Consider the following 13,769-nt stretch of genomic DNA (forward strand, 5'->3'; position numbering starts at 1 on the left):
GTTCCAAAGGGCCAGACTGACAGTCAGGAAAGAGTACAGGGTTCAAGGTCAAGGGTGTGGTGAGATCTGGTGATGGCTCTTGAGTTAGTTAAGGGACAGATGCTGAGCAGCTGGCACAGAGTTCACTAACACAGCACATGGGCTCAACAGTAGAGAGGACTCAATGAACTTGGACACTAGGAGCAAGTTGCTAGGCAGCTCAGGATGCAGGTCACTTTCTTTCCTAAGTTTGTCCAGGACTCTGTTCTGTCCCTGCTCTGCACCCCAGGGAGATGGTTCTGTCCACATCCAGCTTTCCCTTAGGCAGACATTGCAGTCCAGGAAGGACAGGAGGGGCTGTGGAACACAAGAAAGTTCCTCTAGAGGACAAGACCTAGACTATGCACAGGTCATCCGTCAGTCTCTATTGGTGACAACTTGGGAGGAAGGCGCTTGAGCTGCAAGGGAGGAGGGGACACCACTCAGTGTTGCCGCCTAGGGGAGCATCTGAGGCCAGAAGGGGAGGGCAGCAAAGAGAAGGAAATGCTTCTTCTCTAAATTTCAAATATTCTTGTTAAACTACAAGAAAGTAAACTGTTTTTAAAAGAGGAGATGATTAAAAAAAACCAGGAGGAAATGATCATCTTTCTATAGTCAACAATGTAGTAAAAACAGGATATCATTTGCAGAAAACACACCAAGCAGACCAGGTAAGTGTTCAGAAATTTATTCATCAAATACTATGGAACAAATGTTGCCCTTCACGTGCATCTCAGCAGATTTTAAAAGTCAATAGGAATTAAACCTTGTGATTTCCCCCGAATCTGGTAGCAGAGAGCAGAACTGACCAGCCATACCCTGTCACCTCTCCTTCCTTGTAGGACACATGGCTGGCATTCGGACCAAGAAGCTGTGATGACCGTGCAGATGACATTCCCAGCATCCTTCCCTTTCTACTCTCTGAGCATTTCACCAAAAGACCCATTTCTCCCGGTGACCAAAATCATAAACACAGAAATGGTGTTCCTTCCAGAGTATGATTACAGGATTTGGAAATACTGGGACAAACAGAGAATTAGGCAGATCTAGGAAGGAGGAGGTTTTTATGCAACCAGTCAGAAAGCAGTATGAAAGTTGGCAGCTCAGAGGACAGTGAGGATGATGAGCTTCAGCTAGGAGCAGTGTGGTGGGCATGACTGAGGAGCAGCCATGCTGTGGCTTAGTCATGCCTTGGATGTGCTCTGCAGCTTGGGAGCTTGGTCCTCATGTGGGATGTTGGGAGGTTGCTGGATCTAAGAGGTGGAATCTAGTGGGAGGTCGCAAGCCTGTCCCATCTGTGTTCTGGCTTCCTTTCTCCTAATGTGGCCTCCCCCCTCTAGCAGGCACTTCCACCATGGTGACATTGCTGTAGAGGGGATACAGACAGGCGCTATCAGGTGTCTAGAGCATCCCCCATTCCCAGTCCTCTGAGCTGCACTGAAGAAGAGGTCACTGAGTCAGGCTGTCAATGACCTGGATGAGCTCCTGCAACCTCTGCTCCAGGTCCTGAGCCTTCTGCCTTAGCTCTGCAGCAGACTCTGTCTTTGCACCCTCATGTAAATGCTTTGAATCTTGTATAAGGCTGACCACATCCAGCACAAGGTAGAGACCTGCGGTGGTTGCATCCGTGATCCGCTCTCCTTTGGTCATTGCCAGAGCTGTGCCTTTAAAGGATTTCTCTACCTGTCTAGTGTTACGGAATGACACCCCCTCTATTGCTTGGCGAGACTTAGCGAGGTTGATGGCATCAATGTTAGTCTTCATGTCTTTCAGTTTCTTGAAGGAACTCTTAAATACGGAAGCAAACTCGGGTGTGTTCTTCTCCAAAACTTTTTTAATGACCTCCCCTTTGTCCTGGCTGGTTGGCACCTGATGGCTGGCTTCAGATTCTGCTAACTCTGTGCTGATCTTTTCCACAAGGCTTGTAGACACACTAGTCACTGCTGCTGCCGCCCCCAGTCCCAAGCCTGTGGCTGAAAGCCCCAGACTGACTCCTGCTGTTACAGGTGCCAGAGCGTGACCAAGGATCGTCAGGACTCCAGACACAGCACTGGTAGATTTGGCCACCACTTGTGTGATGGTGCAGTCCCTGTGCACATTGTCAATCTTGTCTGCAAGGGCGCGCAGCTTCCTGATCTGCTGCTCAAGCTCCGGTTTCAGCTGAAGATAAACGCTTAAAAGTCTTCTGTTCTGTTCATCTTTCTTTTTCCTGTGACAGGAGAGGACAACTGAGTGAGGAAGACAGCTTGTAGTTTAGACCTGTCCTGTGGAAAGCACAGAGCATCTGCTCTGAATGAAATGGCAGAGAGTGTTACAGTTGTACAGGATCTTTCTTATAGCTACAAGAACACTTGACACACCGCAATGTCTTGAATTGTTAAAAAGACAGTGGGTTAAAACCCATCCTAATGTGTCTTTTTAATTTTTTATTTTATTTTGTATTAGTATTTTGCCTGTGTGCGTGTGTGTGTGTGTGTGTGTGTGTGTGTGTGTGTGTGTGTTTGTGTGTTTATCATGTGTATGCCTGATGCCAGTGGAGGGTAGAGGAAGGCATCACATCCCTAGGACTGGCTTTAGAGTCTGTTGTGAGCTATCATGAGGGTCCTGGGTATTGAATATGGTTCCTCTGGAAGAGCAGCCAGAGTTCTTAACCACTGAGACATCTCTAGTCCCTTATCACACCTCGCTGTTGCTAGACATTTAATAAAGATGCCTTACCCTCCAGGTCAATGTTATCACTACTAAAATACTTCTCTGTAGGAACTCTAAACAAACACAGAAAAGTGGATTTAGAGGAAAAAAAATACTGCTTTGTTTTAGGAAAAGTTACTATTTTCTGAAGAGTTCACTGTCCCCAAAGAAAAATTTTCTATGACCTCAGTTGCTGAGACATGCCCTGTGTCCTGCTGGTCGGAAATGTCCATGTTTCCTGGAGGACTTCGGTTCTTAGAGACTGCAAAGTGCACATTCCTAAGAGAAAAACCCTGTATGGGAATTCTTTTTTCACTGCAGTGCTGTGTACATGTGTGATCTGGTGGGGCAGCTCACAGCTGAGATCCATCCACTCAAAACACAGCACAGAAAGTTCTTTTCCAGCTGTGAGCAGAAGACAAAGAAACCAGAGTGGATTCCTCATTGACATGTGTGTCCCATCGCCACGAAATCTCTCTGTGCCTTTGCACCTGTTTTTGTAGCAGGTAAAACTGAGCTGAGAGTTCAGAACACATAGGTTCCCTAGACTCCCCAGCAGGATTTGTCAGCCTGAAAAAGACAATGTGTGGAGGGATTTTGATTTCATTTCTGACCTTCAGGGGAACCAGACACTAAAAGCATGGACTCCAGGAGGGAGGCAGACCCTGTTTCCCTCTGGGTCTATGTATGTCATTAAGGACCAACACACTTCTGAACCCTGAGGCTTATATTGACAAACATTTTCCTAGAGTAAACATTACTTACATCTAAATAGCTTCCACAGTGTGGATCTGTCTTGGTTTTCCATGCCTTTCCTGTACATGATGGGTGTGCCCTGTCCAGGCTTGTCAAGAATCCTGCCAGGTTGTGAGACTGCCCTACCTTTGATACTCAATACTCAATCAGGTTCCCGTGTCTAACTTCTGCAGTCTTAGGCCTTGACTCCCCTCAGGAGGATTCCTGAGGTCAGCTGCCCAGTGCCCCTACTCTCTGCTGGCTACTGCCCCTCACTCAGCTTGTCCTCTAGAGTCCCCAGCTGAATGTATATCCAGAACTCTTCTGTCTCTTTCCTTAGAGAAACTGTCCTGAACAACATCTTCCTGACTGTTAACTTGTATCAGAATAATTGTCTTTCCCATGGGAGCTTTCTTGGTGTGTGACACTCCATGTGAACTGTCACATGACTGCACCGTGTCCTGAGGACAACAGTAGAATCTCCCTGAAATCCCTTGAAGAGGACTGTGGATGTGGCTAAGTTGGTAGAGTGTTTGCCATGCAATCACTGGACCTCAATTCAGTCTTCCAGAGTCCACACAGAGAAGCCAGGTGCTTGACATGGCCTTGATTCCTGCTTGGGGATGCAGAGTCACGAGGATCCTTGGTATTCTCTGGTCAGCCAGTCTAGACAAATTGATGATATCCAAGTAAATAAAGGTAATTGTTTTTCAAAGGGCTGGAGAGATGGTTCCTCCATTCAGACCGTGTCTCTTCCAGAAAATGTGAGTTCGGTTCCCAGCCCCCACGATTTGTGGCTCAGTGCTCAAGGGAGTCTGATGTCCTCTTTTGACCTTTATTGATAATACTGTGGATTAGGGACCTCACTCAGGCCCTTAATTAATTTCAATACTTTGTTCCCTTAAAGTCTCAATGTCTAAATACAGTCACTTGGGCATAGGGCTTTCCCAAACTAGTTTAGGGACACAACTCAGTCCTTACCACTAGTGACACCATTAAAATATCTCATGTGGGAGTTGGAGATTTATTTATTTATTTGTTTGAGACAAGGTTTCTCTGTGTAGCTTTGTGCCTTTCCTGGAACTCACTTGGTAGCCCAGGCTGGCCTGGAACTCACAGAGATTTGCCTGGCTCTGCCTCCCGAGTGCTGGGATTAAAGGTGTGCACCACCACCACCCAGCTAAGTTGGGGATCTAGCTCAGTGGTAGACAGCTTGCCTATCAACCACAGGCCATGGGTTTGAACCTAAGCTCTGTAAAATAAATCTCATGAGGCAGGCACTCAGAAAGACATCTGTACAGCTGGTCTCTGATGCCATTCAAGCTGTTATGCACTGTCCCCCAATCTTGTTCATTTCTTTTTCCCAACTAGAGAGAAAAAGCTTCATTGAATCTGCGGATGCATACCTCCCTGTCTTCTCCTGCAGGCCCTTCTGGAGTTCGTCTTCATCAACTTTCAATGAACACCTGCTATGTTCTGGGCACTTCCTTTGTGCTGGCCTGTGTCTAGAGGCCAACAGAAAATTCTCCCTTAAAGCCCTAGATGCAGCCTGAGGATGTGACTAAGTTGGTAATGTGTTTGCCATGCAAAGTAGACATGAGTTCTGTCTTGCAGTGGCCACATCGAAAAGCCAGGTGTAACTTTTTTTTTTAAAATCATACTACAATTACTCTGATACCCAAACCACACGAAGATGCAACCAAGAAAGAGAATAACAGACCAATCTCTCTCATAAACATCGTTGCAAAAACACTCAATAAAATACTGGCAAACCAAATCAAGAACATCTCAAAACAAAATCATCCACCATGATCTACTATGCTCCCTCCCAGTGATACAGGGATGGCTTCACATATGAAAGCCTGTCAATGTGTTCTACCATATAAACAAAATGAAAAAAAAACCCATATGATCATCTCATTAGATGCTGACAAAGCCTTTGATGACATCCAACACCCCTTCATGATAAAGGTCTTGGAGGGATCAGGGATACAAGGAACATACCTATATGTAATATAGGTAATACACAGCAAGCCAACAATCAACATCATTGGAGAGAAAGTGAATGAAGCTGCTACTTTCACAACCTGGAGCTTCAGGTCCTTCATGCTCCTTGTGTCCCAGAGGTACTCAACCACAGACTCAATGAAGCCTCTTCTCTCTAGATGGGAAGGAAAAGGAATATGGTTAGAGGACTGTGCATTGGCGCTTGAATGGATTCGGGAACTAGCTTTGTAAATGTGGTTCTGAGCATCTGTCCCTTTAGGTAAATTTTGATGTCACTAGTGGTAGGAGCTGAGTTGTGTCCCTTAACTCACTTGTAAAAGCTCTAACCACTAGTGACTGTATTTTTTAGATAGAGCTGCTAAGGCACCAAGTGAGGTTGTGAGTGAGGTCCCTAATCCATAGCATTAGGGTCCTTATAGCAGCCAGAAAAATCTCCCTCGCACCCTTTTATGGTGCTATTTTATTTGTGCTGAAATGTGATTTTATTTGTATGTTAATAAATAAAGTTGCCTGGGATTCAGAGCTAATAGCAAGCTGTAGCAGAAGTCTGGCAGTATTAGCACACACCCTTAATCCCCGATCATATGACAGGCAGATCTCTGTGGGTTCATGGACATAACCAGCATGCAGACACAAGCCTTTAATCACAATACCAACCATAGAAGACCTGGAGGTCTGTATAGACAGGCAGTGATGAGGAGGTCATCTGGTTGGGTTTACAACCAATGAGAAGGCAGAACAGCAAGTCAATAAAAAGACAGACACACGGGAAGTAGGTCTCTTTCTGAGGGGAAGGACGGCAGCGGCAGGAAGGGTAAGAAAGGGTTTAAGTCTCAGCTCTCAGCTACTGCTCTGACCTCTGGGGCTTTTAACTCTGCATTTGGCTCTGTGTTTCTTATTTAATAAGACCGTTACATCTACACCCTTTCCCTACTTCTCTATCTCCCCCCTCCTTTCTCTCTTTTCCTGCCTCTCTTCTTCCCTCCAGACACATAAGAAAGTCCATGGGCCAGCACAGGGTACAGCCTCCTTCTGTCCACCAGGAAGACAGAGCTCTCCAGTGCCAAATATCACACTTGGGTTGTGGATATTCGATTCTAGGGCAGTGAGAAAAGACACATTTTCTTTTTAAGTCTCCTACCCAGTGTCACTTGGAGATGTCATCCTGAGAAGATCAATATACCAGGGAGGTGTCATGGTGTTTTGCAGAGATGTGTATCGTTTTTAACTCAGAACAAGTAGGAGGTGAGTCCCTCATCCCCATGAAGAAGGAGATTCTAGAAATGGCTTCCATTTACTGGGAGCTTGTGGCATGGACCTTGAATGTGACTTTTTTCCTTGATTTTTATTTTATGTATAGGAATATTTGCCTGCTTGTATGCATGTCTATGCAGTGTGTGTGTGTGTGTGTGTGTGTGTGTGTGTGTGTGTTGGCCAAGGAAGGCCTTGGGTCCCCTGGAGTGGCAGTTACAGACTGTTGTGAACCTGATACGGGTGTTGGGAACTGAAGCCAGGTCCTCTGCAAGAGCAACAAGTGCTCTTAACCATTGATCCACTCCACCTCTCAAACTTTTGACACGGGAATGGTTAGTTATTAATCCCCAGTTTCAATACACTGGATTAATAAATATATCAGAGACCAGTAGCCCTTATCTGGGTGGTTTGTGAGGGGGCTCCCAGGTATAAGTAGAGCAGAATTGCTCTGAGCTAATGAGTGGTTCAAAGACTGAGCAGAGGCACCATGGGAAGTGGGGCCTGGATGAAGTCAGGAGGGCACTTGGGATGTGTCTTTGGGGCTGATGGGCATCTTGTCTTGGCCCTTTCATGTTACCGCTTTTTTGTGCCATGATGTGAGCTCTCCCCCTGCTTCCCTTCAAGGATGGACCATAATGTGCAAAATTATAATAAATGTGCAATATTATAAGCAAAATAATGTTTTCATTAGTTACAACAACGACAAAGGTGAGTAACACCAGTTTAGAAATTGACTCATATTGAATAAACGAACGAATGGTCCACAGAGCCGATAGAAGAAACTTAAAAAGGAAATGCAGCCGGACACAGTGGTGCACGCCTTTCATCCCAGTACTCGGGAGACTGAGGCAGGCCTGTGAGTTCCTGGTCCCGCCAGTCTACGTAGTGAGCTCCAGGAGAGCTAGCGCTACAATGTCAGACCCTGTCTTGAAAAAAAAAAAACATTAAAAGGAAATGGAATTGACAACACCAGAGGAAACAGCAGAGGAAGAGTGAGTATTCATGGATTATTTTATGCATGTCCATATGCACACACACATACATGCAAACACTCAACTCATTCAGAGTCTAAATCTTTCACAATACTTTTAAGTGACTTTAAATTTTCATTTTCAATTGTCCTATCGTAATTGTATGTATATATGTAACACAGTATGATATTTCATGGAAAATTAGTGTGTTATTAGTTCAAACTTTTGTCATTCAGCTAAGAATGTTCAAAATAGGGCTAGAGAGATGGTTTAGTAGTTAAGGGCCCTGGCTGTTCTTCCAGAGGACCCAGGTTCAATTCCCATCACTCATAGGTGTCTCATAACTGTCTGTAACTACAGCATTATGATATCCAAACCTCTCATATAGATATACATTCAGGAAAAATCCAAGTTCACATAAAATGAAAATAAACAAATCACTAAAGAAATAATATTAAAAATTAAGTTCTCACTATCACTACTATCTACTCTGAAATGTTCAATTAATTAGCTACTCTAAAATATTCAATTAATTAGCATGTATAATCTGTGAGAAATGGAATCCTGAAATAATGGTGCTGACCCATAATCCCAGCACATCGAAGATGAGGTAGAAAGATTGTGAGTTTGAGGACTGCTTGGGTGACATACAAGACTTTGTTTGAGGGAAAGAGAAGAGAAAGGAAGGACAGAGAGAGAGGAGGAGGGAGAGATGCAAAAGGAAGAAGAAGAAAGGAGGAGGCATCCAGAGGCAGTCCCAGCAGTCCAGGCATTTATTCACGATGGCAGCAGAACAGGGGCACTTTCCATGAAATGAGACCAACAGTGTAATGGCCGCAAATCTTCTCAGGTCCCTTGAGGTCAGGTTCCAGCCCAAGTGAGTTGCCCACAATGAGTGTTCTCAGGGATGTGGAGGTTATTATAATAAAGAGAAGGGAGTGAGGACGAGTTATTTGTAACATGCCTGGTGGGTGTGCCTCTTACATTTGAAAATGACATTTCAAATGTCACACTACTAAAATCAACTGTCAGTGAAGAGGATTCCTGCTGTGATAGAAATGCTAAGATCAGCAGCATATGGGGGTCACTGGTAGGTGGGACCCTCCACGCTGACCTGTGATTTCATCATGTTTCAGGGACTGATACCCCAGCACCTGTCAAGGTTTTTCAGACTGCCTTATTCAGTAAAAGGGAACATTTACCCTGAGGAATCCACATGCTCTCTACTTTCCTCAAGAATACAGGGCTTGTTGGGTTCTCTGAGCTCCCTGCCTCTAAACTTTCCTCCCTTCCTTGTTCTATTGAGTGTTTTTTCTTTCTTATTAACATCTGTTTATTGTCCATAGTGAAGAGTTTCAAAATGCCACTTTCATTAAGTTTATCATGTCCATGGACTGTTTTCAGTCTGTACCATTTCTGTTACTAGTCTGCCTTTGGCTAAATAGTCCCATTACTACTTTCATGTGTGTGTGTGTGTGTGTGTGTGTGTGTGTGTGTGTGTGTGTGTGTGTGTGTTATCTAGGGCCCACATTTGAAAGAAAACACTCAATATTTGTCTTCTAAGTCTGACTTATTTTGTTCAAAACGCTGACCCACAGTTCCATCCATTTTCCTGCAGACAACATACTTTCATTCATCTTTAAGGCTGAATGAAATTCCATAGTTAGTACATCACATTGTCTTTATGCATCCATCTGTGGATGTGCAAGATTGCTCCTTCCATATCTTAGTTACTGTGAATCACACTGATAAACCAGGATGCGCCAGCACCCCTCTAACACACTGATGGAGGTTCCCTTGGGTGTTCACCCTTGAGCTGGGTAACTGGGTCTTATGGAAGTTCTATTTTCATATTTTTGAGAAATCTCCATACTGATTTCCACAGTGGCCAGACGAACTTACATTCCCATGATGAACACGTGTCCCTCTCCCTGACTATCTGTTGCCTATTTCCTTAATGAGAGCCATGCTGAGCGAGGACACGTCTCTGCAGTTTTTTCTCTCTCATTCGTCAACACGACTGCTGTGCTGTGTGGGTTGGCCAAGTGCTGAGCAAATGACCTGACTGCCTAAGCAGCAGAGGTGGGGAGGAAGCCAGTGAACAGGGGGTTGGAGATTGGTGTGGATCCAGGGCTGGTGTAGGGTGTTCCTGGGCAGAGTCACTCCAGAGTGGAGGTTTTAGTTCCTGTTTTGTTGTTGTTGTTGTTGTTTGTAGCTTGCTTAATGTGAAAGTGAGTAATGGGGAGAAATGACCCTCTGTATTAGTCCACAGGCACATACTTAGCTAATGTGTGTGAGTTGTCAGTGTTGACTTGTGAGGACTTGGACCCAGGACATGCTAATCGACATCCCACTTTCAGATAACTGATCTCCACTATCTTAAAAACACAACTGTATATTACATATTACATATGTGCATAATAGTATGTGTGTGTATGTTGTAAATGCTTCTTCTCTTTCCACAGCACTGCCTTGTGCCAAATACTGGGTCTTCATCTTAGTAAGTTCGTGGAGTCCTTTGTGATTCCCAGGTACCACACCCTCCTTGCTTCTGTGATTTCCTTGTCCTATCAGGACCTGAAGTCCTTCCTGGCCCTGGTCCTGCTGTGTGCCGCCTTTGACATCTGATCTTTTCCCTGACTCCTTCCTGTTCCTAATGATTATGTAAATAGTAATGCGTGGAATGTTCTCCTTGCCTGTTAGTGCCGGTATTTGAGATTATTTCCTTATGCTGTTTGTAGAAGTAGAAGGACTGGACTAAAGGGTGTTAACATCTAACACAGGCACTGTGTGAGGATGCTCATTCCTTCCTCTGACCAGTCCTCAGTATCTTTGGCGTGGGGAAGACTTCATAAAGAGACACAATCTGCACTGAGATTGCCTGAATGTGAGGAAGGAATGAAAACACGTTTAGCAGTGTGGGTCGGAGGCATCAGCTCCTCCTGGGACCTGGCCAGAATGAGAGTGAAGGACTTATTGATATGGTGAGAGCTGAAGATAATGGTGGCTCACTCTCAGGAGTGCACTCTGTCCTTGTAACTGATGACTCGGTGTTCTTGCCCAAACCTTAAAGTATGCACCTAGTCCAGACTGGCCTCAGACTCACTATGTAGATTAGGACAACTGTGAACTCCAAATCTTAGGTCTGCCCCACCCAAGTGTTAGGATCCCAGGCAGTGCCACCCCCCCCCAAGCCTTCCCATATTCACATGAAATCAAAAGGAGATAGATAGAGAATATTTCAAAAACCACAAGAGAAAGTCAGGGTTTGAGATACGACAGCTGTTCTGAAGTCCCCTCCGCAATGTGAGACCCAGGGTCAGCTCCTCAGGACCAGTATCCTTCCTGTTCAATAATCGCAACTGGAACTTGAGACAATAGTGGACAGAGATGGAGTCATATCTTCATTAACAGGCTAAAAAAATCACATTAATACAGGCATCTATCTTAAAACTAATTAATTTACTGGCCAAAGAATTTAAACATCTGAATGATGCCCATTGATCCAGCTCTGGGAACACATCCCCACGGTAGCTGTTGGCCTGTGGAAGGTTGTGGAGTTTTGTAGGACAGTCAACAACACCCACTCAGGACTGTAATATGCCCAGGTGGGGCCACAGCCACCCACATGTCTAGCAGGCAGACAACAGAGCTAGTCCAAAGAAACCTTGAACAGGGGTGCGAATAGCTTGCTTAAGGAGAAAGTGGGTAGTGGAGAGAATTGACACACTGTATTAGTCAGTGTTCTCTAGAGTAATAGAAATTACAGAATAAATCTCCCTTTATATATTGAAAAAAGATTTCTAGAATGACTCACAGGCTGTGGTTCAGCTAGTCCAACAATGGCTGCCTATGAATAGAAGGCTGAAGCCTCCAGTAGCTGCTCAGTCCACAAGACTGGATGTCTCAGCTATGAGACCAAAATGAGCCATCTTAGAAATAAGACTAAAATGCTTTCACCCTAAAATTAAAGCCTAAGATTTCTCTTTTTGGGAATAGGCCATTAGTTACTGAAACCAGTTCAGATTCCAGAAACCAGGAAGTGTAAAAGTACAGAGTCACAAGATAGTCACGAGGTAATGCCTGCCGGACTGTGGAATGTCCTCTCCCTGGTTTCCAGGGCAACTGACCACAGAAATTTCCCCACATGAGGGCAGCCAAGGAGAAATGGTGGCGGGCAACCACTCCCTTAGAAGTAATTTCTAGAAGTCCCTAGAAGCGAGTCAATCAGAATTGTACCCATACTAGCACCCCTAAATGATGTAACCTTGTGACTTTTCCCTTTAAAAACTGAGCTTGCAGATAGGTAGGTACTTCCTCCAGCCTCCACTGCTTTGGATGTATTAGACGAAGTCCCTGCCTAGGCTTGTATTGCTTTTGGATATCCAGAATTCAACCTTGCTTTTGCATTCCGGCATGCTCGTCTTTGGTGGTCTCTCTGGGGGTCACGATCTGGGCACAACATCAGCTGCTCTTCAGTATACGCTGGAATCCTGAAGGAGGAGGCTCTAATGCCAGTGAAAAAATGGACCTGCTATCGAGGTCAAAGCAAGCAGGCAAAGATCAAAAACTTCCTTCTTCCGCGTCCTCATATGGGCTTCCAGCAGGAGGCGTGGCCTAGGTTAGATTCAGGGCTGCCCTCCTCAGAAGATCTGTAGTGAAGGCATATCTTCCTACCTCAAAGATCCACATTCGAAGTGGGTCTTCTCATTTCAAATTAAGCAAAAATCCCCCCACAGGTGTGCCCATATTTGGGTTTTAATTTAATTCCAGATGTAGTCACGTTGACAACCAAGACTAGCTTTCACATGTCTCAATCAGATCCACTACCTCCAGGGGGTGCTCTGGCACCCAGACACAGAAATGGTTAGGAAATCAGCCCTTTTGGAAACTTGTGGGACAAAGGGTGAATCTTGATGGACAAATGTAGAGCTAAGTGCGACAGGAAACTATGTGTGCGCCTGTGTTTACGTGCGCTGTGTTGGGATGTTGTTTAAATTAGTTCAAATGAAAAAAGTTTATTTTCACTATCTATACTCTAAGTCCTTGATAGTTCTGGGATCCTGGGTGTGGGATCCTCTCGCCTCTGAACATCTCTGGGATCATAAAGAAGCTCAGGCTTCCTGGTACCCACTTTCCCATGGCATCTGTGGCATGTGTGCCAGACATCAGGGCACCAAGGAGAACAGTACCCTGCTAGGATATGCAGAGCAGCCAATCCTCACTCTATCTGATGAAAAAGAGAGATTCTGAGATGAAAAGTACTGAACTCGATGTCACACAACTAATTGTGACTTTGAGGGAAAAAGTGATTTCTTTTCACAGTTCCAAAATTTCTAGAATATAATTGACTTGTATAGACACATAGGTTGCCCCTACCTGGACTCTGCCCTTTGATCTTTCAAATATACAGGATTGTGCACCTTGCTCTCCGGGTCCCCAGGCTGACACTCTTTCTACCCAACAAGCAGACTAAAGAGAGGCTGGCTAAGACCAAGGGTGCAGGCTGGACATCAGCTGCTATAGTTCCTTCTAGTACGTGGAACAGGACACGCTTTTCCGGACTTCAGTTTCCACTGTGGAACCTGGCACATATAACATGTTCTGAGACAGACATGGTGCCGTCTATGTGGCAATATCTTAGGGCTACCTCCAGGATGGTCAAGACCCAAGGATGGGTGGACTCTTGGTTCTCTGTTCTCTCTACTAACATCCTTCAGTTCCTCCATTTCCCAGAGGTCACTCAGAACAACCACTTTCCCTCTGAGGTGCCCTAGTCATGTATCAGGCAGTCTGAAGCCATCTGTGAGGTGTCCCACAGTCTCTTGTGCTGACTTCTGAGGGAGAGGAAAACACCCAGATTCCAACCTGGATGCAAGTTCAGCCACAGGCTGATGAACTGTGACCTGGGCCAATTCCTAAATCACTTTAATAAAATTCAACAATAGTCCCTTTAAAGATATTTCCATACTTAAGAAGAACCTTATTTTGGCTGAGTTAGGTGGGACACAGCGATCCTGAGCAGTGTGTCCGAATCCCAGCTGCACATCTGAGTCACAGCTAGAGGCAAGCTAGGGGCCAATGTCCCAGCCT

General features: G+C 45.1%; 1 protein-coding gene across 1 annotated transcript in view; it reads right to left on the reverse strand.

Annotated features, from left to right (window-relative positions):
• Positions 1-690: 690 nt before the first annotated feature.
• Positions 691-13,769, reverse strand: part of LOC114694211 (apolipoprotein L3-like) — a 28,545-nt gene continuing 15,466 nt past the window's right edge. The window contains exons 5-6 of the mRNA XM_037197626.1: positions 5,449-5,605; positions 691-2,227 (exon numbers count right to left, since the gene is read on the reverse strand). Coding sequence (XP_037053521.1) covers positions 1,468-2,227; positions 5,449-5,552 — 864 coding nt within the window. The 5' untranslated portion in view covers positions 5,553-5,605 and the 3' untranslated portion in view covers positions 691-1,467. The remainder of the gene's footprint in view (positions 2,228-5,448; positions 5,606-13,769) is intronic.

Source organism: Peromyscus leucopus, chromosome 20, assembly GCF_004664715.2.
Source record: "Peromyscus leucopus breed LL Stock chromosome 20, UCI_PerLeu_2.1, whole genome shotgun sequence".
In the NCBI taxonomy this organism is placed as follows: Eukaryota; Metazoa; Chordata; class Mammalia; order Rodentia; family Cricetidae; genus Peromyscus; species Peromyscus leucopus.